This window comes from Schistocerca nitens, chromosome 5 (genome assembly GCF_023898315.1).
Source record: "Schistocerca nitens isolate TAMUIC-IGC-003100 chromosome 5, iqSchNite1.1, whole genome shotgun sequence".
Taxonomy (NCBI): domain Eukaryota; kingdom Metazoa; phylum Arthropoda; class Insecta; order Orthoptera; family Acrididae; genus Schistocerca; species Schistocerca nitens.
Genome location: NC_064618.1, coordinates 44366106 through 44391218, shown reverse-complemented (window position 1 = coordinate 44391218; position 25113 = coordinate 44366106). Strand labels below are relative to the sequence as shown.

The window sequence follows — 25113 nt, the reverse complement described above, 5'->3', positions numbered from 1 at the left end:
TAGAACTTAGAACTACTTAAACCTAACTAACCTAAGGACATCACATACATCCATGTCAGAGGCAGGATTCGAACCTGCGACCGTAGCGGTCGTGCGGTTCCAGACTGAAGCTCCTAGAACCCCTCGGCCACCACGGCCGGCAACGATGGTTGGAACTTTAATAGTGGCAACCATTTATTTACAGCTCGTACAAAACAGATACGTGTTTCAAAGTTTTACTGACCTTCAAAGTAGTCACCAGCATTGTGTATCGCCCGTTGTCAGTGATGTGGAAGTCGTAGGACACTCTTAGCAGTGCTAGCATAGAGACCGAAGTGATAGCACTTTCTGCAGTACCTGACCATCATTTTGCAGGACAATGCTCAAGCACGTACAGTGCAAGCTGTTACTGATATGTTTGACTGATGGGACTGCTAAGTACAATACCACCTACTGCACTCCCCTGACTTAAGCCCTAATGAGCTCAACTCCATTTCTGCACCAAGGAAACACTTCACGGCATTCGCTTCAGAACTGCTACAAATTCGTCGGGCAGTACACCGCGCCTCTCGAACTGTCAACACAACTGGCACTGCTAAGAGTATCCTACGACTTCCACATCGCTGAAAACGGGTTATACACAATGCGAGGTGACTACTTTGAAGGTAAGCAAAACTTTGAAACACGTATCTATTTTGTACGAGCTGTAAATAAATAGTTGCCAGTATTAAAGTTCCAACCCTCGTACAACGCGATCAAGAACCAAGACGGAAAAATAAGACTACAAGACGAAGAACGAAGTGCTCGGATTAGAAATGTTGTAAGACGGGGATGTAGTCTCTCGCCTCTACTGTTCGATCTGCACATCGAAGAAGCAATGACGGAAATAAAAGCAACGATAAAAAGTGAGATTAAAATTCACGGTGAAAGGGTATCAGTCGTCAGATTCGTTGATGACATTGCTATCTTCAGTGAAAGTGAAGAGCAGTTACAGGATATGTTGAAAGGGATAAAAATCTAATGAGTAGAGATTATGGATTGAGAGTAAATAAAAGAAAAACAGAAATTAATGAGAAGCAGCAGAAATGACTACAACAAGAAAGTTAACATCAGAATTGGGGTTAACGAAATAGGCGAAGTGAAGGATTCTGATAGATATGTAGTGTTGTGTCCTACTCACGCGCTGTGTGCTTCTGTAGTGGATACAGGAGTGAGAAGATGTTTATCAACAGAGGATTTGAATCCACGTCTACATCTACTTAGATACGCTGCAAATCACATTTAAGTGTCTGGCAGAGGATTCATAGAACCACCTTCACAATTCTCTATTATATCTCTATTATATCTTTCTAACTCGTACAGCTCGCGGAAAAAATGAACACCTGTATCTTTCCGTACGAGCTGTGGTTTCCCTTACTTTATCGTGGTAATCGTTCCGCCCTATATAGATCGGTGTCAACTAAATATTTTCGCATTCGGAGGAGGAAGTTGGTGATTGTAATTTCGTTAGAAGATCCCGTCGCAACGAAAAACGCCTTTCTTTGAATGATGTCCAGCCCAAGTCCTGTATCATTTATGTGACAGTCTCTCCCACATTTCGCGATAATGCAAAACGTGCTGCCTTTCTTGGAACGTTTCGATGTACTCCGCCAGTCCTATGTGGTAAGGATCCCACACCGCGCAGCAGTATTCTAAAAGAGGACGGACAGGCGTAGTGTAGGCAGTCTCCTTAGTAGGTCCGTTACATTTTCTAAGTATCCTGCCAATAAAACGCAGTCTTTAGTTACCCTTCCCCACAACATTTTCTATGTGTTGCTTCCAATTTGAGTTGTTCGTAATTGCAATACCTAGGTATTTAGTTGAATTAACGGCGTTTAGATTAGACTGATTTATCATGTAACCGAGGTTTAACGAGTTCCTTTTAGCACTGACTTGGATGACTTCAAACTTTTCGTTATTTAGAGTGAACTGCCAGTTTTCGCACCATTCAGGTATCTTTTCTAAATCGTTTTGCAGTTTGTTTTGATCTTCCGGTGACTTTATTAGTCAATGAACGTAGCGTCATCTGCAAACAACCGACGACGGCTGCTCAGATTGTCTCCCAAATCGTTTGTATACGTAAGGAACAGCAAAGGGCCTATAACACTACCTTGGGGAACGCCAGAAATCACTTCTGTTTTACTCTATGACTTTCCATCAGTTACTACGAACTGTGACGTCTCTGACAGGAAATGACGAATCCAGTCACATAATGAGACGATATTCAATAAGCACGCAATTTAACTAGGAGCCGCTTGTGTGGAACCGTGTCAAAACCCTTTCGGAAATCCAGAATAACGGAATCGATCTGAAATCCCCGTCAATAGCACTCAACACTTCACGTGAATAAAGAGCTAGTCGTGTTTCACAGAAACGATGTTTTCTAAGCCCATGTTGACTGTGTGTCAATAGAGCGTTTTCTTCGAGGTAATTCATAATGTTCGAACAAAATATATGTTCCAAAATTTATTTGGTTTAAATCAATTGCTGCCGATACTATTTCTCTGATTTAAGTCAGTCTATTCTACACATAATGTCAAATAGTAAAAACAATACATAACTTTGTTGCTGCATTTTCAGCAATACTTACTTTCAGTAACACTGAATGCTGAAACGTCTATAGATATAAAAGATTTATAAATCTGTCTCTCATCAATACAGTGTCTATTCATATGATGTTAAGTCCTGACCACTTTGAAAGTCTGCAAGTGTCATTCAGTTGGTAAACACACCAAATGAACTCAGTCCATGATTGGAGCTCCGGAGGGGGTAAGCTTCTATCTTACCGGCAGCGGCCTAATCGTTCGTGGCAGTGCTTTCCTGCCACGGTGGCGGCTGTAGGAAGAGCGACGGCGTAACTGGCCACACGCGTGTTTGAAAGAGCGGTCGATCAGACAGCTGCCGATACCACAGGTATCAAAAACAACCCGCGAGGGACGGAGGAAGGAGGACATAAAATGCGGACCAGCCCTCGCAAAAAGAGCGTTTCGGGTCAAGAGATGTCTACTGCTGTCAAACATTGTTCTTAATTTGATGAATAAATTTCTTAGAATGTATGTTTGGCGCACAGCGTTGTGTGACAGTGAAACACGGTCTGTGCGAAAATCATAGCGCAAGTGAATCGGAACATTTGCGATGTGGTGCTACAGACCAGTGCTGAAAATTAGGTGGACTGGTATGGTAAGGAATGAGGAGGTTCTCCGCAGAATCCACGAGGAAAGGAATATATGGAAAACATTGACAAGAAGAAGGGACAGGATGACGGGACATCCGTTAAGACTTCCGAGGTATTAGAGAGCTGCAGAAGATAAAAGTTGTAGAGGAGGGTTTTAATACATCCAGCATATAATTGAGATCGTGGGCTGCTATTCTGAAGTAAAAAGGATGGCACAGGAGAGAAAAACGCCTCAAACAAGTCAGAAGAATAATGACAGAAAAATGAAGTAACGTCAATGAAAAGGTGTCGGTAGAGTCACGTTTCTCGTTACACTTGGTCGATTGTGGTGTCTGGATACGCCATCATACACCGAACGGCTGTTCGAGACATGTAGCGCGCAACAGACGCGCACCCAGAGTGGGCACCATTATGCTTTGAGGGGTAGTAACCCCGTGGTAGTAATCCAACGCACCACGATATCTGAGGACAACGTGAACATTATTACCGACCACCAGAATTCCTTCATGTTCGGTGTCATCCCCGGCAGCGATGGCATCTTTCTGTCTGTAACGGAACATCATCATAAAGCATTAATTCTCCTCAACATTAGTTGTAGATACCAGTGTTATTTTTCTAATTTTACATGGGTCAGTATTATCTCATCTGCCATGCTGAAAACTTTCATATAATTCTATACACTATATGCTGTATTTCAAGCTACAATTTATGAAAAGGAATTACTTCCTTTTCGATGTTACAATCGATAAGAACTAGCTCTGAATTTTTTAGAAACATTTGAAATTACGAATTATTTGGCACACTTAAAATTTATACCATTAATTACGCAATCTAGTACTGTTTACTATGTTTATTTCTGGAGTCACTTATAAAATAATAATCGAAACTAATAGAAATTCATTTCTCAAGAACGCTTGTAAATCCTTTAATACTGTTCTTTTCGCTGAGTGAGACACTAGTAAGCATGCCTCTGATGTGATCGGACATATTTTTGTATTTTGGGCAAACAATGTAATTTAGGCTTTGTTAATGTTAAAATTCAAAAGACTGTACGATATAGTAAAATGTGACAAAATATAATAACGTAACAACAAAAATTGTGCAACAGTCTTCAAAGTTATTTGGATCAATTCGACCAAAAAAGTGAGAATTTCAGCTTCAAGAATAAGACTCCTAGGCAAGAAGAAGTGGAGCTAACCCTACACGAAAAGCTAAGTAAACTAGAAAGTTTCTTGTAATCTTCGCTCTTCACGAGTTCTTCATAAAAGACTTTGCTCATTGTGGACAATAACTGGAATTAGGAAGGAGGGGGGAGATTAGAAGCTGGATCACTGTTCTCATCAAAGGCCCGATTCGTGTGTCAGTTGTATGAGGCGCATGGAGGTGAATTCATGTTCATGTCTTTGAAAGTGAATTAGCCTCATTTTAATCCGACGGAAGTATCTGGGAATTGCGTAAACTACGCATAAACATCTGGTGCCACATACTCCCAAAAACCTACGTTGGACTTGTCGTAACAATGGCACGCAGAATCGCTGCTGTACTGAGTTCGGAAGGTGGTCATAAGGTTTCACCTCAACAGTGTATATCGTGCTAATATCATTGTTACACCTTGTTATGCACCTTCAAACACACTAAACAGTGCACTGCGTCACAGTAAGCAATTGCTCTTTGTCATGTTCCATTAAACAAAATGCAGATTCTGCGATGAGCAGCAATGCTGGACAGAGATACCTGATGGGAACTTTAAATCTTTTGTTAAAAGGCTAAAATGCCAGCAGCTATACTGGGCTGGAAAAACGCATCTAGGCACAGTTTAAGTTTTCTGGAATTAATTTGCAATAATTCAACAAAACAAAAGTCTAATAATAATCATAGATAAATGCAGTGAACAGATAAGGCAGCGTAAGTTTGACGCTCTGCGTATTAACTTCGGGATGTAGTCACTACAAAATGTGCCGCAGGGGGGTTTGGATTTATTAACATTTATATAAAAAAAAAGATGGGGTCATAGTGGTTAAGTTTATTTCGGTAGAATTCAAATTTATTTATAATTTTGCAAAATGTGGTCAATTCACGTGGTTAAAGCAAATTGCCAACAATGTTAGATTCTTGTTATTATTTAATCAACAACAGCACATGGCACCGCAAAATTGTTATTGTTATTATTGTTGTTGTGGTCTTTAGTTCAAAGACTGGATCTGTGGAGTTGTGCACGTTTGTCTAATCTGTACAAGGCTCTTCATCTCCAAGTACCTACTGCTGCCTCCATCCGTTTTGACCCCTTTATCGTGTTCATCCCCATCTCTCTTTCTATAATTTATACGTCCCACACTTCCCTGTTACTTGATGCGTCAGGATGTGTCCCGTCAACGGATCACTTCTTTTAATCGAGTTGTCTCTTAATTATTTTTTTTTATTATTTTTTGCCTTTCAGTTCAGTTCCTCCTCATAATTTATTTCATATTATTTTGAAAGACGGAGAATGTATCTGATGTTGATTTAATAAATCGGTATCTATATAACTTTTAATATCCACTGTGAGGCAGAAAAACGACGGACCACGAAGGAATTAACGGAATGGAGTGGAATTCGGTAGATGTGATGAACATATACGGACAAACAAATGATTACAGTTGCAGAACAATTGGACGATTTATTCAGGACAAAGAGTTTCGCAATGGAGCAAGTCAGTTTCGCTTTGGTCCGCTCCAGGTCCTTATGCAAGCAGTAACTCGGCTTGGCACTGACTGACAGAGCTGTTTGATATGCTTCCTGTGAATATCTTGCGGAATTCTGGGCAAATGGCGCGTTAGGTCGTCCAAATTCCGAGCTGGTCGTAGAGCCCCGCCCGTAATGCTCCAAACGTTTTCACCTAGGGAGGTATCAGGGCGACCTTGCCCGCCAAGGTAGGGTTTAACAAGCGCGAAGGGAAGCAGTAGAAACTCTCGGCGTTTGTGGGCGGCATTATCTAGCTGAAATGTAAGCCCAGGTTGGGTTGGCATGAAAGGCCAACAAACCGGGACGTAGAATGTTGTTGGCGTATCGCTGTGATGTTAAAGGTGCCACAGATGACGGCCAAAGAGATCATGTTACGAAACGAAACGGCTTCCCAGAACTTCATTCGTCGTTGTCGGGTCGTATTGAGGACAACTGTCATTTTGGTATCCCACCTCTGTCTGGGGTGTCTCCAATCATGTCTTCCGCCTGGAATCTCAATGACTGGAGTAAAACTTTCTTCGCTGATGAGTCTCACCTTGCATTGTGCCCCGGACAGCAGTGGGCTACAAGCCTGGCTCTCACCCATCATACGGCCTGACAACCAAGAGTGATGGTTTGGGATGCCCTTTCTTTTCGTAGCAGAAACCCTTTGGTTGTCGTCCGCGGCATCCTTACTGCACAGCGATACGTCTAGGATATTCTATGCCCCGTTTTGTTGTCCTTCATGGCAAGTCATCCTGTGACGCCCGCCCGCAAACGGCGAGAGTTCCAATTGCCTGTCTTCGTGCTTGCCAAACCGTATCTTCTCCAGTAAGTTCGCCGGATCTGTCCACAATTGAGAACGTTTGGAGCATTATAGGTCCCTCCTACCACTTCGGGATTTTTAAGATCTAACGCGCCAATTGGACAGAAATCGGCACGATATGCCTCAGGATGACATCCAACGATACTATCAATTAGTGCCAAGTAGAATAACTCCTAGAGGAAGAGCGAGAGGTCGATGAACACGTCACTGACTTGCTCAATTTGTGAATCTCCTTCTCTTGGAAGAATCATGCAATCTCTGTACTTGCAGTCATCTACATCTACATCCACACTCCACAAGCCACCTGACGGTGTGTTCCGGAGGGTACCTTGAGAACCTCTATCGGTTCTCCCTTCTATTCCAGTCTCGTATTGTTTGTGGAAAGAAAGATTGTCGGCATGCTTCTGTGTGGGCTCTAATCTCTCTGATTTTATCCTCATGGTCTCTTCGCGAGATACACGTAGGAGGGAGCAATATACTTCTTGACTCCTCGGTGAAGGTATGTTCTCGGAACTTCAATAAAAGCTCCTACCGACCTACTGAGCGTCTCTCTTGCAGACTCTTACACTGGAGTTTATCTGCCATCTCCGTAACGCTTTCACGATTACTAAATGATCCTGTAACGAAGCGCGCTGCTCTCCGTTGGATCTTCTCTATCTCTTTTATCAACCCTATCTGGTACGGATCCCACACCGGTGAACTGTATTCAAGCAGTGGGCGAACAAGTGTACTGTAACCTACTTCCTTTGTTTACGGATTGCATTTCCTTAGGATTCTTCCAATGAATCTCAATATGTCATCTGCATTACCGACGATTAATTTTATATGGTCATTCCATTTTAAATCACTCCTAATGCATACACCCAGATAATTTATGACATTAACTGCTTCCAGTTGCTGACCTGCTATATTGTAGCTAAATGATAAAGGATCTTTTTTTCTATGTATTCGCAGCACATTACACTTGCCTACATTGAGATTCAATTGCCGTTTCCTCCACCATGCGTCAATTCGTTGCAGACCCTCCTGCATTTCAGTACAATTTTCCATTGTTGCAACCTCTCGATATACTACAGCATAATCCGCAAAAAGCCTCAGTGAACTTCCGATGTTATCCACAAGTTCATTCATATATATTGTGAATAGCAACGGTCCTACGACACTCCCCTGCGGCACACCTGAAATCACTCTTACTTCTGAAGGCTTCTCTCCATTGAGAATGACATGCTGCGATCATTTGCTTGCCTGTATGCTTACATAACGTGTACCGATTTCCGACCCCTTCGAATAATTGCATCGTAGTGCGTCTTTTGGTCTTCAGTTGTATTTACATACAGATCGGAGGTGAATGTTATATGAATCCATTTATTCCATGTTTTATGTAGTTTAGGTTATGTCAACGATGCAGAGAGTGCTTTGTTGCCATAACTGAAAGTTAATGTTTTTAAACTTTATCGCAGAAATGGCAACTGAGGAGAGGATGCTGATGTGTAAAGATGGACAGAAGTAACATCTCAGTTTAATAGTGGAGTGGGAAGCTGTATTGTGCGGAGAAGTTGTTTTTCTTCGTGGTAACGAATGGACTGTTACAGGTGGAAAGGAGAATCGAATTATCATGTACGGACAGTTGAACAGAGGAGATTCAAGTGTCAAGATGGGAATGACTGACTATTACGGGTGAAATGAGTGCTATTTTGTGGAAAGAAGACATTTTTGTGGTAATAGTTGGACGCTGTAATGTGGCAAGGAGAGCTAAAGTAGTGACACAGTGGAAGAAATTGGCAGAAAATTATCATAAGGGCACTGTTGCAGTGACTTACAAATCATAAAAGGAAAAGACGTCGGGTTTTGAAATTCTCAAAGGAGAAGGATGATTGGAGAGGTAAGAAGCAAGAGAAAAGCTGCAAACTTTGAAGATTTAGCCAGAAGATCTACGCAGAGTACAGGGTTAACGCCGTAGGTGGTAATGCCGAAAGTGAATGGGTCGGCTTAACGTTCCTCCGTTTTCCAAATCTGTCTGTACTGGCTCGTCACTCGTGGAAATCACGTGGGATACCAGAGAACGAAAGTGGCTACCATTTAGCGGAGATGCTGAGTCGCGATAGGCACAATAAAAAGATTCACATAATTAAAGCTTTCGGCGATTAAGGCCTTTGTCAGCAGTAGACACACACACACACACACGCACACACACACACACACACACACACACACACATAAACGCAACTAGCACACACATCTGCAGTCTTAGAGAGTACAAAAGTGTTAGTCAACTGTCCGAAAGTAAAACACGCAGTTAATTTTTGACTGTTGAAGTCACGTACTCACCTCGGGAAGCCGTCGGGGGGCAGAACGACGTTTAAAATGTTGTCTATCAGCTTCGTTTTAAGGATGCGGTCTTTAATAGTTGTTGATGTCATAGAAGGTGAAGCGTTAATCTGTAACAGAAGAAACACAACAAGCTTATGACTACTGTATGTGTGAGGCAAGGCAGACTGCACGTTGTCTTCAGTCATAAGACTGGTTTGTTGCAGCTTTGCACTCTACTCCGTTCTGTGCAAGCCTATTCAACTCTGCATACTTACCAGGAACTAAATCCACTGGAATCAGCTAACAATAGTCAAGTGTTAGCCTCCCTCTCCCCTCCACAGGTTTCTTCACTACCAGATTAACGATTTCTTTATACCTCATGACGTATCCGGTCAAACGACTCGTTCTCTTTGTCAGTTGTGCTCTAAATTTCTTTACTCCCCTAATCGACTGGGTGCCCTTCCAACAGTTATCTGAACTATCCGTTGAGTCTTCAGAGTTCTTCTGTAATAGTGCATTTCAAAATCTTATATCTCCTTCTCATCTGAACAGCTTATCCTCCTCATTTAATTCCCGTATAATGCTACAAACTAGGAAATTACTTTCAGAACGATATCCTAACATTTTATTTTGTATTGGAGGTTAACAAATTTCTCTTTTTCACGAAACACTCCGCAAGATAAAATAGAAAGAAAAAAGTGACGCACAACGGAAGAGTTATGCAAATTGGTCACAAATTGATATTCATACAGATATCGACAGACAATGCAAAATTGTTAACTTTGGAGGCCGATGAATGAAAGTATGACATTGCATTGCAATTCACTATGTAGCTGGCAAGGACAGTAAACAGGGCACGTGTCGATACCAGCGCGTAAGGTCTTTGCATATTATCATTCCATGTACTCAGTTGGACAGCAACTATGCTTGACAGACAGGCTTATGAACGATGTACGCAGATGTCAGCATTTGAGAGATGACGTGTAGTTGGGCCCGAAGCAGCCAGTTGGAGTAATCGGTGAATCGCTTAACATTTCAATAGGGGCGGTGTTGACAATATTCTAAGCCCCGTTTTGTTGGTCTTCATGGCAAACCATCCTGGGCTTACAGTTTAGCAAAATAATGTCCACCAGCACAAGGCGAGAATTTCAGCTGCTTGTCTTCGCACTTTCCTAACCATAACTTCGCCAGCAAGGTCGGTGTATCTGTGCCTATTTGAGAACGTCTGGAGTAGTATTTTTTATTTATTTTATTTACACGTCAAGTTCCGTTGGACCAAATTGAGGAACAAATCTCCAAGGTCATGGAACGTGTCAGTACATGAACTTACAACATGAAAGTAATAACAGATAAAAATAAAACATTTATGGACTCGAAAAAAGTCAAGCCATAAGTTTACGAAGAAGCAATCAACAATATAATATAAGAATCAGCTTAAACGGTGTTCAGAAGTGATGGATTGCATTCAGCTGATGGACATGTGTTTGTTGCTGTTAGAAGTACTTTATCTCGTAGCGACGTTAAAGTGGATAAATTCTGTCAACTAGTATGTGTAGAGGTTACACTTAACAACCGTAATAAAGTAACAAGTCGTTCTTTTTACCGAGCCTCAATTCACGAAATACAGTTGCTGAAAGGATCAAGGAATATGTTTGACTCATTTCGAAAAGCTCATTTATACAAATATAGTTGGTGGTGACTTCAATCTGACCTCACCTTATTGACGAAAATACATGTTTAAAATCGGTGGTAGGCATTACATTTCATCGGGAATGGCACTAAATGTTTCCTTCGAAAATCAAGTTGAGCAATTAGTTCAGGAGCAAACTGGAAATGTATATGGCTGCAATAACACGCATGATCTCTCAAAAACAAGTAATGCTGAGCAAATAGCGAGCTCCCTGGGGCATACAGTGATAAATGACCAAAAGGTCGTTGTAGGGAGCTTCAATGACATAAAATCTAAACTCACCAAAAACCAACGCAAAATATATTTATTTAAAAATAGATAAAAATTCCCTTGACGCTTTCCTATAAAACAGCCTTCATACTTTCCAAACAAACTATGTAGCTTAGATGACAGTGACTTAAACTCAGCGGAATAGTATTCGCGACAAATAAGGGATTTGTAACAAGGAAAATTAATAAGAGGCGGAAGGACTCTGTTGCGGAAGCAACGAAAAGAGCATGCCAGACTTCAAATAACGAAAAACATATAAGACTGGCGATGTTTTACTGAAGCTCCAGATTTAGCGTTGACTTTTAATGGTTTCCATAACGAAACTCTGTAGAACACACCAGCGGCAAAAAAAGACTCAATACCTTCACTGGACGATTAGCAACGGTAATGTTACCGACTACAGTGCCACTAAAGCTGAGAAATTAAGCATGGTTGTCTGAATTCCTCCACCAAAGAAGACGCAGTAAATATTCTAGAACAGAATGCAGGAACAGCCGCCACCATGGGTAACTTAGTAGTAGATAACCTCAGAGCAGCAAAGTAAGCTTAATCAATTTAAATATTCCAGAATTCAAAGAATGAACAGGCGCCAACATGAGTAACATAGTTGTAGATACCCTCAAAGTTGCAAGGTAACTTGAATCAAGCAATAAAGGCAAATTTTCCTATCCAGACATGTTCCTTTCGGAGTTTGCTGACGTAATAGCTCCATATGTAGCAGTACTTCATGAATAACCGCTCGCTCGACGAGTGACCCTTACTGTCGTAACTAAAAAATTGGTTCAAATGGCTCAGAGCACTATGGGACTGAACATCTGAGGTCATCAGTCCCTTAAAACTTAGAACTACATAAACCTACCTAACCTAAGGACATCACACACGTCCATGCCAGAGGCAGGAATCGAACCTGCGACCGTAGTGGTCGCGCGGTTCCAGACTATATCGCCTAGAACCGCTAGGCCACATTGGCCGGCGTGTCGTAACTCAAAGTTGCAAAGATTACACGAATGAACAATTACGGACGTTGAACTGGAGTAGGATTTTGGAAAAATATTGTATGCGAACATAATGAATTCAATCGTAGAAAAGACCTGTTGACATATCTGTGCGGATTCAGAAAACATCCATCTCGTGAGACACAACAGCCTCTTAATTCACACTAAGTAATGAGTGCTATCAGCTGGGGTTCAAAAACTGATTCAGTGTTTCTAGATTTCCAGGAGGCTTTTGCCAGGTTTACTCACAAACTGCTTCTAATTGCACTGTCTGTCTTTGGAGTCCCATCGCAGCTGTGCAAGTGGATTCCTGACACTCTATCACAAAGGCCACAGTTAGCAGTAATTGATAGAAAGCTACCGAGTATTACAGAATATGTGGCGTTCCACAAGAGAATCTGATAGGCCCTCTGCCGTTCCTAATTCACATAACCGATTTCAGACACGATCTGAGCGGCGCTCTTAGGTCGTTTGCAGATGATACTGCCTGCGTAGTAAAATCATCAGCGTATCAACATCAATTGCAAACTGACTTAGATATTATGTCTGTATACACACGAGTGTTAAAAAGAATCCACATGAATACTAAAAGGAATCCAATGAATATTGGTTGCACGATGAACTGCACAAATTTAAAGGGTGTTAGTTCAACGAAATTACAGTTACGAACGAAATGACCAGGAACCATCCAATGGAAAATGTTGTGGGGAAGGAGAACTAAAGACTGAGTTTTGTTGGCGGATCTGTTTAAAGATGCAGCAAATCCGCTCAAAGAGACTGCCTACACTACTAGTAGAACAATCTTCATACCACCCCACTCTCCAATGTTGCCAAAATTATTCAAAATGACGGATCTTAGCTGGCGGCGATAGATATGGCAACGTATCAATAACAGCATGGTGGGAAGTTCAAATTTTGGCGGAAAAATAGGTCAATTGCACTACCTCCACTAACCTAATCACTTCCCCTCTAACCCTCTCCTACTCCCACAGAAAATGGCGGGAAGTTCAAATTCCAGGAGGACAAGGCAACACACTGCAGCTACCTCCGCTAATCTAAGAAAATAGCGGGAGAAAAGGGCACTTGGGCTACCTCCACTAACTTAAGTTATCAAACCGCCTCCTCTTCCTAGGAATTGGTAGGAAAAGGACTCAACCTGTGCTGGATAGGATGGATGTAAGATTTTATTTGGCAGGCAGTCCTTATTTAAACAATTAGAGTCAGTACCTCCATCCAGTGTATTCATCACGAGGTCCAGAGTCCCACTGACCTAGTATATAGTAGTGCCACCCGAGGGCACCATCGCCCATGTTTTGACGTAATCCAAGATGCCGGTCCAGGGGGGAAAATGGCGGGAAATGGACTCAGCCTGAGCTGGGCTAGTGGATACATTGGATGTAAGTCTTTATTTTCAGGCTTTTTTAAAACAATTTAAGGCAGTAGCTCCATCCATTATGTCCACCATGAGGTCCGGAGTCCAACTGGCCTAGTACACAGTACTGCCACCAGAAGGCACTGTTGTCCCTTCCATGATGTAATCCAAGGTAGTGGTTCAGGAGAGAAAATGGAGGGGAAAAGGTCTCAGCGTGTGCTGGGCTGGTGGATAGGTTGGACGTAAGTCTTCATTTTCAGTCTCTATTTAAACAATTTTAGGCAGCAGCTCCATCCAGTGTGTCCACCATGAGGTCCAGAATCCTACTGCCTTAGTACACAATACTGTCACCAGAGTGTGCTTTCATCCTATGGCGGTCAGCGTGAAAAATCGCGGGAAAATAACTGAACTTGTGCTGGGTTGCTGGAGAGTGGAAGGAGTGTACTTTATTTATTTTGGAACAATTTATTTAGGGACGGATATCACATAGTTTATTACACTGATACAAAACACGCTCTGAGATGACTTGGGGTCGCAATTCACAGTCTACACGCGTATAAACTACTTGTAAATCACCGAAATAATGCAGTAAACTGATGTGCAGAGACGGAAACAACTCGCATATTGTCAAAATAATGTATGTAAAAGGCTGCAAACACGCTTGCTGATTGTCAACTGTCGAAATCATCTATTGCACTGCCTATAGACTTGTTCACAAAATAATGTGACAGACACGAAAAAAGCTCGTAGATCACCAAAATAATGCATATATAACTCTCTGCCAACACGCTCACAATGCTTAAGCAGCCGAATATAATGCACTGCACTAACACCCAGTGCATTTATAAAAACACTTTCGAACTATAGTCAACCACGACGTATCAGCAAACTGGTCCCCTACAGAACTCTAAAGTGCACATGCCAGGTGACACAATCATGCCAGTCCCATCGTGAGACAAATCCGGGCATGTGCGTTCACCATTGATGGCGCGATACCCCTCTATCGATGGATGCTGATGTCACAGCCCGTGCTATAGCAGTCTGATCCAGAATAACATCTACTGCTTTCCCCCTAGTGATCCTAACGGGACATGCGAGCTGTGTCTAGCTGTGAACACATGCTTACCTGCCCAGTGTGGCTGACACATTGCTGTGAAATGGGTGCATGGCGACTCACCATCTAAATGGTTCTCAATGTTATACCGATGTCAGATGGCTATGTAAAATAAGAGCCAAGTCGACCTCTCGGATATTGTAAAGTGCTGCAGAAGATAGCATGTTGGACTGATAGACGTGAATGGGCCCTGAGGGACATGGATGTGCTTTGGACTATAGTATCTGTATCTAGTTTGGGGAAGCACCACAATGCAGTAGCAAAATCCTCGTCCTTCTCCCAGTTCCCATACTGTCTTTTATACTATCTAGTGCTGCACGTGGAGGCTTCATTTAGCGCTGACCTTACATGTCATACGCTGTTGGCAGAATTATGACAACTTTTCCCACTTCCACTGAATGGTCAAATCACGGTCCTGTCACACCAACTCAGGTCACTATTTCTATGCATGTTGCAGAAAGTGGTGGATATGGCTCCCTCTGACTTATACTCAGTTCCAGTTTAGATTGGAATGATCTCATGCACTAAGCATCAGAAATGGCAGCAGTTGCAAGATGTGTAGGGACTACCCAAAACCATTTTACTGTAGCAGACTGTCTGTAATCACGGAAGGACTTCTCCATCGGATCCAACACATGTATGTAGTTGAATGGAAAGTCTTGATGCCTAATCATAGACATCGTTTCTAGCGGATAGCGAATCACTAGAGATCTGAGAAGCCTGTGTACATTTCTTATGACCTCAATCACCGTGATATCTATTGTTTGTGAGCCTTCTCAATCAAACATCACCAATAATCCAATGGATATATCATGGAACCTCTGACATGGTATCGAGACAGAATACATTACAAATACTGGAGAAATATCTAGGGGCTACATGAGAGATCTGCCAATAGCAGTTTCATACCACGTTCCTTAGCTGAATCACTTTCAAAATTCAGGGATTTTATCACGAGGTTGCATTGTGGGCCATGTGTAATTGCATTGCTGGTCTGATAAAATACACTCCTAGGATCACTGTCTATATTCAGTGTCACTGTGTTTGGCTGGAAAAACCCAATTCATTCAGAGGTAATGCCATACCTCGATTTATAAAGCCAGTATAGCTTTTAATATGAATACTTGTGTGCATCTGTAGAAGCAGACTGACTTTCGGTCAGTATTATTTCGTATCGCCAGAAATAAGTTATTGGCGAAGTATTATACTTAGTAGTAGGGGTTGCGTGATAAGTTCGCCTTGAGCATCAGGCTTATAAAGAGCGCCGGCCGCTGGTGGCCGAGCGGTTCCAGGCGCTTCAGTCGGGAACCGCGCGACCGCTACGGTCGCAGGTTCGAATCCTGCCTCGGGCATGGATGTGTGTGATCTCCTCAGGTTAGTTAGGTTTAAGTAGTTCTAAGTTCTAGGGGACTGATGACCTGAGGTGTTAAGTCCCATAGTGCTCAGAGCAAGCAAGCAAGCTTATAAAGTATGTGTTTTTGTTCCAATATTTGTAAATTAAATGGCTATGTTCAGTCGTAAGGAAGGTATGGATTTGGGGAAGGATACTGTGATAGCAAAGGGAAGAGTATGTCAAGTCATAAGAATGGTACAGATATTTCAGTTTCCAGAGCCCCACCTATCAGCAGGGTGTATTTCTGATAGTTCACTCACTGTTGAATGTCGTTCAACTGAGACCATGATTGTAATATTTAATTGTAAGTACTGGGATTAAATATATATGTGACCAGTTACCTAGAATGATTTTCTGACTGTGTGTGTGTGCCACACAGCGCCGATGGCATGATTCACGTTTCTGGCTAATGGTAGGAGCTCTCTGAAAGGAGAGACCTGTTGGGATGCAGAAATGGAACTGACTTAACCGTGTTGTCCTTTAGGCAGCCAAATATCGAACTAATATTTAGTATGTGTTGGACAGCTTTCGTGATCGTGTGGAAATTTAAAAAGATTCAATATGGATGTGTGGTTGCTTATTTAACACCTTTATTTAGTTGAGAGAACGGCGACTGTGGTTTGTGCATCTAGCAGGTGGAAGACAGGTAGAAGAGACATTTGCTGGTTCTCTAGACATGAGAAACACTTTAGTTGACTTTGTAAATTATAGCTATGATTTCGAATCTGTTACGTCACTGATAGTAGTATTCGCAAATGGAAATATCAATTTCCTCTACTGTTTTCGAGTTTTCACGTAAAGGTCTAAGCAGACTGGATAAGTTTCTAGTTATTCAGTGCTTTACAGCACGCTCCACCTCGTTAAAGTTTTTGGTCTCTAGAGAAATCATTTCCAGACTACATCTTCGAAATTATGTTGCATGAGTGATACTGCTATGCAAGCGATATTGCTAAGTGCTTGATATCGAGAAAATGGTATGATATTCTGGCAAACCATGCGAAATTCCATATGTTCTTGTAATCCCAGAGTCTGGAGATGTGTGTAGGAAAGCAAGGAAACAAGCAGGTTGGGGCCAGAAGCAGTAACGCTTTTGTGCCGAAGGGAGACCAACCCGAATTTGTAGAACAGTTCAGAGAGTGACTTTGGTCTGCTGAGGGTGCTCCGGTCACGCATTTGGAGTGTAGGACCGCCTGACCTAGCAGAAAATATCCAGTGCGGCGAGGAGTATACCTACGGTGCATGTGCTTATCCTGTCTGTCTTTGTGGTAAATGACGAGTGTCTGGTGGCGGTTAGCTTTACCAATGATGTAAAAGGGGCGATTTTGTATGGCACAGGATACGAATTGTATGTTTGCTACATTGATATGGTACATGGTGATATATTGCTGGTCAGGAGATCGGTTTCACGCTCTAGTATTCAATCTCCTGTCTTCAGTGGCAGAGCAGAGTGATTGAGTAAGAGTCTTTCCGTATCTGAGAATCTGTAGGCCACTTTTCTGGGTTTACTCGTCAGTGCAATATGGCGATCTGTACCCAATAGTTTTTGGCCACTGAACATCTCATCTGCAGAAAAAAAAGGCGGACAGTGCTCCCACTATGGAAGCTTTAGTATTTGGCAGGTAAATTCACTAAGAGCCAATCAGAATGTTCCATTCATTCATAAGACATCCTTTGTCCTGGGGGAATAGGAGCCTCTACATAGCAGTGAGAACGTTTGTGTTGCAGAGATGTTCGTTGAAAGCTGGAAGTGTAACATGTGATGGACTGGGTGTATTTCGTTGACTCCCGCGTACATATGGATAAACAATCATCTTCACGAATTGAAGTTCGGTCAGAAAGATTTAAGTTTCATTTCTGCCACTGGTTATTCGAGAGTAGGATGGCAGAGAAAGAAGCTGAAAGTGGTTCGATGTCAAGCATTTAAGCGAGAAGAGAATGGTGGTTAATACGCATAGGTGCAGATGTGACAGAATTACAATGTTATCAGCAATCCTTCGTTATTTCATATCTCCTCCCTGAACTTTGATGCCCTTTCCGATTTCTCCTCGGTTTCCTTCAGTGCTTCCCTAATACGTAGACTGGATGACATAGGGGATACCTAGCAATCTTGTCTCAGTATATTCTCAACTACTGCTTCCGTTTCATGTCCTTTGCCTTAAGAACTGCTGATAAGCTTTCCTACATGTTGTAAACAAGCTTCCACTCTACTTTATTCATGCCACGTCCATAACTGAAAAGAGTGTCTTCCAGACAATACTGAAAAATTTTTCTGTAAGTATAAAAATGCCATAAATATAGGTTTTTGAGGTTTATTCTAAGATAAGCCGTAGTGTCACCTGATCAGTGTGTTTTTACACTTCTCACGAACCCAATCTGATCATTCCCAAGGTCGGCTTCCACCAATTTTTCCATCATTATGTAAATAATATGTGTCAGTATTTAGCAAATATGAATAATTAAGCTGATGGTTCAGTAGCAGTCACATCTCTCAGTACCAACTATCTTTGAAATTATTACGTTTCTCCTTGACGTGTGAGTCTATTTTTCCTCACTCAAAAGTCTTGCACACCAGATGGAATATTTCTGCCTTGGCTAGCTTTTCCAAGTACCTCAATAACCCGGGGGAATGTAGTCTACTCCATCAGCCTTGTATCAGCTTTGATCTTTCAGCCATCTGTCATGCAGTGCTCGCAGATTCAGATCTACCATCTCATCCTCATTTACCTCCTCTTCCATTTCTATAACACTGTCCTCAAATTCATTTCCCTTATATAGTCCCTTTGTATAAGACTTCCAACTTACAGAAATCACTTCTTCAGTCAGTACTATCTTGCGACCTGAGCTCTGTATATTCACCATATTCAAAGAGCATAGCAGCGCACGAACAGGCTTCAGGTATAAGTAGAGAACCTTAATGGTTATATCAGAAGACGAGGGCAAAGATGGATGGCCGGTTCACCTCTATGAGCCACGGCTTGAGGTTCTTGTCGATGATGATGTCGTAGCCGTAGCACTCGAAGCAGTGGCGGTCGTTGACCATGACGGGCACCGCCGCCTTGAGCGAGTGCACGATCAGCCACGAGATGTCGTCGAAGAGCTTCTGGGTGACGGCGGCGCCGCGAGTGCCCTCCAGGTAGAGGCGCAGGTTCTCCACCCCCCACTTGCCGCCGTGGCCCTCCTTGTACTCTGTCTGCGGACAAGCGGACACCGGGGCTGGTTGCCGCCATTTGTGACTTTTAATTTACGATGTAAGTTAGCTAGTTTCATGTTCCATAATTTTAACGATTCCTTTACGGAAATGATGTGGAACGTGTCAGTTTACAGGGTATGTATACCTGATTAGTGTTAACATTCATGAACAGGTTACCATTTTATGCCAACTCACGCAACTACACTAAAAACAAGTACGAGGGTCACTCCAAAAGAAATGCACACTATTTCTGTAAAAATGCAGGTTTTATTCTGCATGTGTGAAAGTTTTACAGTGTGTAGATACATCCTTCCCGCTTGTTTTCAAACTTAGTTAAACCTGTTCCCGTGAATGGCGCCGCCACAGCATGTCTTCAAGATGGCTGCTACACTTGACGTTCGTCAGAAGCAACGTGGTATCATAGAATTCCTGTGCTGTGAAAACGAGACAGTGGGAAACATCCACAAGAGGTGGAAAAAGGTGTATGGAGATGCTGCTGTCGATCGCAGTACAGTTAGTCGGTGGGCAAGCAGGTTACGTGATGAAAGCGGGCACGGCAATATTGAGGATTGTCCTCGCAGCGGCAGGCCTCGTACTGCACACACTCCAGACAATGTGCAGAGAGTTAACGAATTGGTGACTGTTGACAGGTGCATCACAGTGAACGAATTGTCACGCTACGTTGGGATAGGGGAAGGAAGAGTTTGCCGAATAGTGAAAGCGTTGGCGTTAAAAAAGGTTTGTGCCAGGTGGGTTCCCAGGATGTTGACAGTGGCTCACAAAGAAACAAGAAAAACGGTATGCAGCGAACTTTTCGAACAGTACGAGAGTGGTGGAGACGAATTTCTTGGAAGAACTGTGACAGGTCATGAAACATGGCTCCATCACTTCTCACCAATGACGAAGAGGCAATCAATGGAGTGGCATCATGCAAATCCACATAAGAAAAAAAATTAAAACCACACCTTCTGCTGGAAAAGTTATGGCTACGGTGTTTCTCGGTTCCGAAGGACTCTTGCTTGTGGACATCATGCCAAGTGGAACCACCATAAATTCTGAAGCATATGTGACGACACTGAAGAAAGTTCAAGCTCGACTGAGTCGTGTTCGACCACATCGGCAAAAGGCGGATGTTTTGCTGTTGCACGACAATGCACGGCCACGTGTCAGTCAAAAAACCATGGAAGCGACCACAAAACTCGGATGGACAACACTGAAACACCCGCCTTACAGTCATGACTTGGGTGCGTGTGACTATCATCTATTTGGGAAACTGAAAGACTCTCTTCGTTGAACAAGATTTAAAGATGATGACTCCCTTGTGCACGCTGCCAAACAGTGGCCCCAACACGTTTGTCCAGAATTTTACCGTGCGGGTATACAGGCGCTGGTTCCAAGATGGCGTAAGGCAGTTGAGAGGGATGGAAATTATGTGGAGAAATGAAAATATTGTTCTAAAGGATGTATCAACACACTGTAAAACTTTCAAACATGTCGAATAAAAGATGTATTAAAAAAAGTATGCATTTCTTTTGGAGTGACCCTCGTATATTTTTAGTGCTGTCAATTTTTAAGTGGAAATTCGTTAATGGAGTAGAAAGAGTTGTCCAGGAGAAATGATTCTAAATTAGCCAGTCATTTTCTGTTATTGTTAAAATGATCAAAAGCTTTTATTGCTGCATATTTAACTCCTCTCTGGTCCACTGATAGCGTTAACAACCTCTGTGCATAGAGGGCAATGTCCTCACTGACTGACTCACTTATCATCGCCGAACCCAAACCGCTAATGACAGAAACTTGAAATTTGGAGGAGGAGTGCATCTTATACTGAAGGCGTCGTTTAAGAAGGGTTTTTTCCCTAAATTCTAGGCCCAACGTTGTTGAAACAGGGGATGAAACGTTTTTTGAAAAAGCCACAGTTAAGGCTACTTTGAAGTTAGGCCTATGAAAATTGGTATCTGGTTTCTCGAATAGAAATAAAGAAATACATGTTTCAGCATTTTTGGAAATGTAATCCCATGAGGGTGAAATAGTGGGTCAAAGCCTTATTTGATAATACTTTGTTATTTAAGAACTACTAATGTATAATTAAAGCTATGTCTGTGAACATTGATATTTGACTTCTCTATTACAAATAAAAGGAGACGTGTTTCATTGTTCCTGGAAACTGAATCCCTATGGGGGCGAAATACAGTATGAGACGTTTTGTGAAAATATTCCATTATAAAAGCATTTTTAATTCTAAATGTATGAAAATTTAAATTTGGCTTCAGTTAGAAATAAAAAAAAAATATTTCAGTGTTTTTGGAAATTCAGCTGCTATCGAGGTGAAATGGGGGATGAAAGTTTTTATCGAAATATTTCATTGTGCAAACATTTTTGAAGCTCAATCTACGAAAATTTGCATCTGGCTTCTTTGTTAGTAATAAAACATACCCATGCCTCTGTTTTTGGAAATTCACCCCCTAAGGGAATGTAATAGGATCAGATTAATTCGCGGGCTGGTCATCGTCTAGCCCAAACCAATAACGATACGAACTTCAAGTTTGGAGAGGGTCTGTGGATCGTATACTGTATTCATCGCACAAGAAGGGATTGTTAGAAATCCTGCTCATAATGCAGAGAAATAAGGGATGAAAGGCTTTTAGAAAGCATGTCACTATTAAGGGAATTTTGAAGCTAGAACTAAAAAGATTAGTATTTGGTTTCTCAGTCACAAAATAAAAAAATACGTATTTTGGCATTTTGGAAATTGAACCACTAAGGGGATAAAATAGTGGCTGAATTATTTTGCAAATAAATAATTACTAAGGAACTAAAAGCAGATTTGTAAGGCTACATACATGACAAGTGGCATTTGACTTCTCGCTTACAAACACAAAAAGTCTTTAAGTGTTTCTGGAAATTCATCCCCTAACGGAGTGCAATAGAGGATGAAAAATTTTAAGAAAATATTTCGTTACATTAAAAAAAATTTTATTAAATATATGAACATTGGTGGTTCTCCGTTAGTTACATAAGAACGCAAAAGACATGGTAAACAAAAACTTTGGATTCCAGCAACCAGAATTATTTTTTGGTCAGAAGTACGTTCGACTAAATGAAAAGAAAAAAAGTCTCTGCAGGCCATACAGTCCTCACGAGCGAAGAAGCGGGGGCTAAACAGTAGGTAATAAAGGCAATTTCTCCCTCTACTGTCGAAGGAATGTACAGCACTATTCTTCTCCAACTTGATGGACTGTTTATGGCGAAATTCAGTAGCGAATACGTGCCTGTGATGGTGCAGTTGAAATGCCTAACTCCTCGAAGAGTTACCTACAAGAAGTTTGTGGATGTACAACAGATATTATTCTTACTGTTCGCTTTTGTGCAATCAGTACTTTCTATCTAGGTGATGAATTAAACCAGAAAATTATTTTGTATGAAATTATTCAGTGGAAATATGCAAAATATATCAAGAGGATGATACGTTAGTTTCCAAGATTACCAATTATACAAAGAGCTAAATTAGCTGAATTTAGCTGTTTGAGAATCTCAGTAATATGCTCCAGGCAGTTCAAGTTTTTCATCAGTATGTACATCCAAGAATTTTGAGCATTCTACTCTTCTTACTGACTCTTGTTGATGTGCTGTTGTTGGTATGGCTGTGTTTGTTGTACAGAACTGAATGTATTTTCTTTTTTAAATTTAGAGAGAGTCTGTTTCTCAGAACACAACTTAGTAAATCTTTGTAAAATCCACCAACACTTGTATTGCTTCTCTCTAATGGGATTTATGATAACATTAGTATCATCTGTATAAATTACCAATTTTACTTGTTGAGTGTTAAGAGGAAGATCATTCATATATATGAGATATAGGGGTGGACCAACAATTGAACCCTGTGCGACTCTCCGTGATTTATGGTTTTATTCTCCAATCACTAAAATGTTCTACCTTTTCGATAGTGTCTGAATTATTAAATACAAGTTTCCGATTCCTGTTTGTCAAGTATGATTCGAACTAGCGGTGTCTAAAGCCATCAGTTCCATAAAATTCTAGTTTTTCGAAGAGAGAATCAGGATCTAGCCAATAAAATGCCTTGGAGAGATCACAAAAAATACCAACTGGCGATATATTACTATTCAACGCTTGCCCTATTTGATGAGTGAATGTACAAATATCATTCTCAGTCGATAAACCTTTCTGGAATCCAAACTATTTTATGCTACCCAAACTGTTTCCACTTAAATGTGCGACTGCTCTTCAGTGCATTACTTTTTCGAATATTTTGGGAAAAAAGTCATGAAAGAAATTAGACGATAGTTGTTTAACTCTGCCTTGTCATATTTCTTATGAAGTGGTTTAATAATGGCGTATTTTAACCTGTCTGCAAAAATTCCCTATCCCACTGATGCATTGCATGTATCGCCATTGATATTACTTATTAAGTTGGAAATTTTTGGGTTCTATTTGAAATTCCATCAACCCCACAAGAGCTTTCGTTTTTTTTGGAATTTTTAGAATTGTGTTAATTTCAGTCAAGGATGTTGATGCTACTTTTAGCTCCTTAAAGCAGCGATTGCTGTTCACGTTACTAACATTAGTAAGTATCGTAATATATGCCCACGGCTGTATTTTTCCACTAAGTTGTAGCCATAGAAAATATTCAAAATTGTTGACAATGAAAGTTGCATTGGAGTAAATTTTTGTGTCGAAATGGCACTGGCATTGGTGATGGTTAGCACAGGTTATTTGGATGAGAAATTACTCATTAAAAATCGTATTTACATCAGAAAAATCAGACAGTGACATTGATGAACCACTAATACATATTTAAGATCAATTTAGGACTAAAAAGTAATTTGAGTAAACATTTAAGAAAATATTCCACATTATTCTAGTTACTTTAGGGCGTCCTCTCGAAATTTTCACATTTATGAAAGTTAGTTGATTCTGGGTGCTTAACCTGTGCGCTCGTCTTTCATTCTGTGCAGTGGAGCCAATTTTCCTGAGTTTCATGGTTGGAAACGATTCGTTCAGGCCACTGCACTAAAGAACAGCCGATTCGTCTATGTTTCAATTTGCCCGAGTGTGAAAGTCTAGTCTTCAGATAATTATTATCAGATTACTTGAAAATGATTCCACATTTGCTCAGTTGCAGTTCCTTATAAGCTGATTTTGTTTATCAGACGGTCCTTGCACTGTGAACAGAAATATCGAACATAATGTACATGTATCGGGCCCAATCTGACGCGAAGAACATTATGAAGTGTTTGCGAACAACAGCGGTTTATTTAGAATACGTGAGCTTTTCGCACTACAACAGTTTTTACATTGTTCTGAAAAAGGCATAGTGAACAAGAAAAGAAAATATGTTGCCCACTGGAACATATAAAAGTGTACACAGTCCCTCATTAACTTGTTTTTGGTGGAGTTCAGTAGCGAATACATGCTGCTGACAAAACCAGAAATGTAATCGGAAACGTTAGCCATATGATAATGGGTAAGGCAGCTGGAAACCGGTTATGGCATTGAAATAAGCCATCTTCGAAGTATTTGTGGCTGGCTGTGTTCTTCACCAACAACCTTAACGGTCATGGAGTTCAAAGACCCACCATGGATAAAATAAATTTTAAATATATAAATGTTCTTCAGTCCCCTAATTATAGCTCATGAAGAAACTATGAGACTAATTACAGCACACACTTAGGCATTTAAGCAGTTATTCATCCGCTCTCCATACGTGATTGCAACGGGAAGAAACTATAAGACGTGGTACAATGCTAAGTACCCTATGCCACGCACTACACAGTGGTTTCCAAGATACGCACGTACATGACAATATATAAATATATATTTGAATGGTACTAAATAGGTTAAAATCAGAACTCTCAGCCGCGGTCGGTCACATGCGAATGTAAATCTCTATTGAATACGAGCAAATATATCCCCTCTATCGGTTCCGAGGTCTACGCAAAGGGTAGTTATAAGACAGCTTAATTACTACGAATTGTTGATGGAAGTCGTACCTTTACATTTCACTTACAGGGGTGAGTACATATATTTGTGCTGGTGTTC

The 25113-nt window shown here is 41.3% G+C and overlaps 1 protein-coding gene across 1 annotated transcript in view; it reads right to left on the bottom strand.

The window, feature by feature from the left end:
• The window catches only part of LOC126260270 (polyglutamylase complex subunit TTLL1-like), a 73043-nt gene that overhangs the window by 1454 nt on the left and 46476 nt on the right, over nucleotides 1–25113 (bottom strand). Inside the window, exons 6-7 of the mRNA XM_049957596.1 lie at nucleotides 18823–19053; nucleotides 9048–9157 (exon numbers count right to left, since the gene is read on the bottom strand). Coding sequence (XP_049813553.1) covers nucleotides 9048–9157; nucleotides 18823–19053 — 341 coding nt within the window. The remainder of the gene's footprint in view (nucleotides 1–9047; nucleotides 9158–18822; nucleotides 19054–25113) is intronic.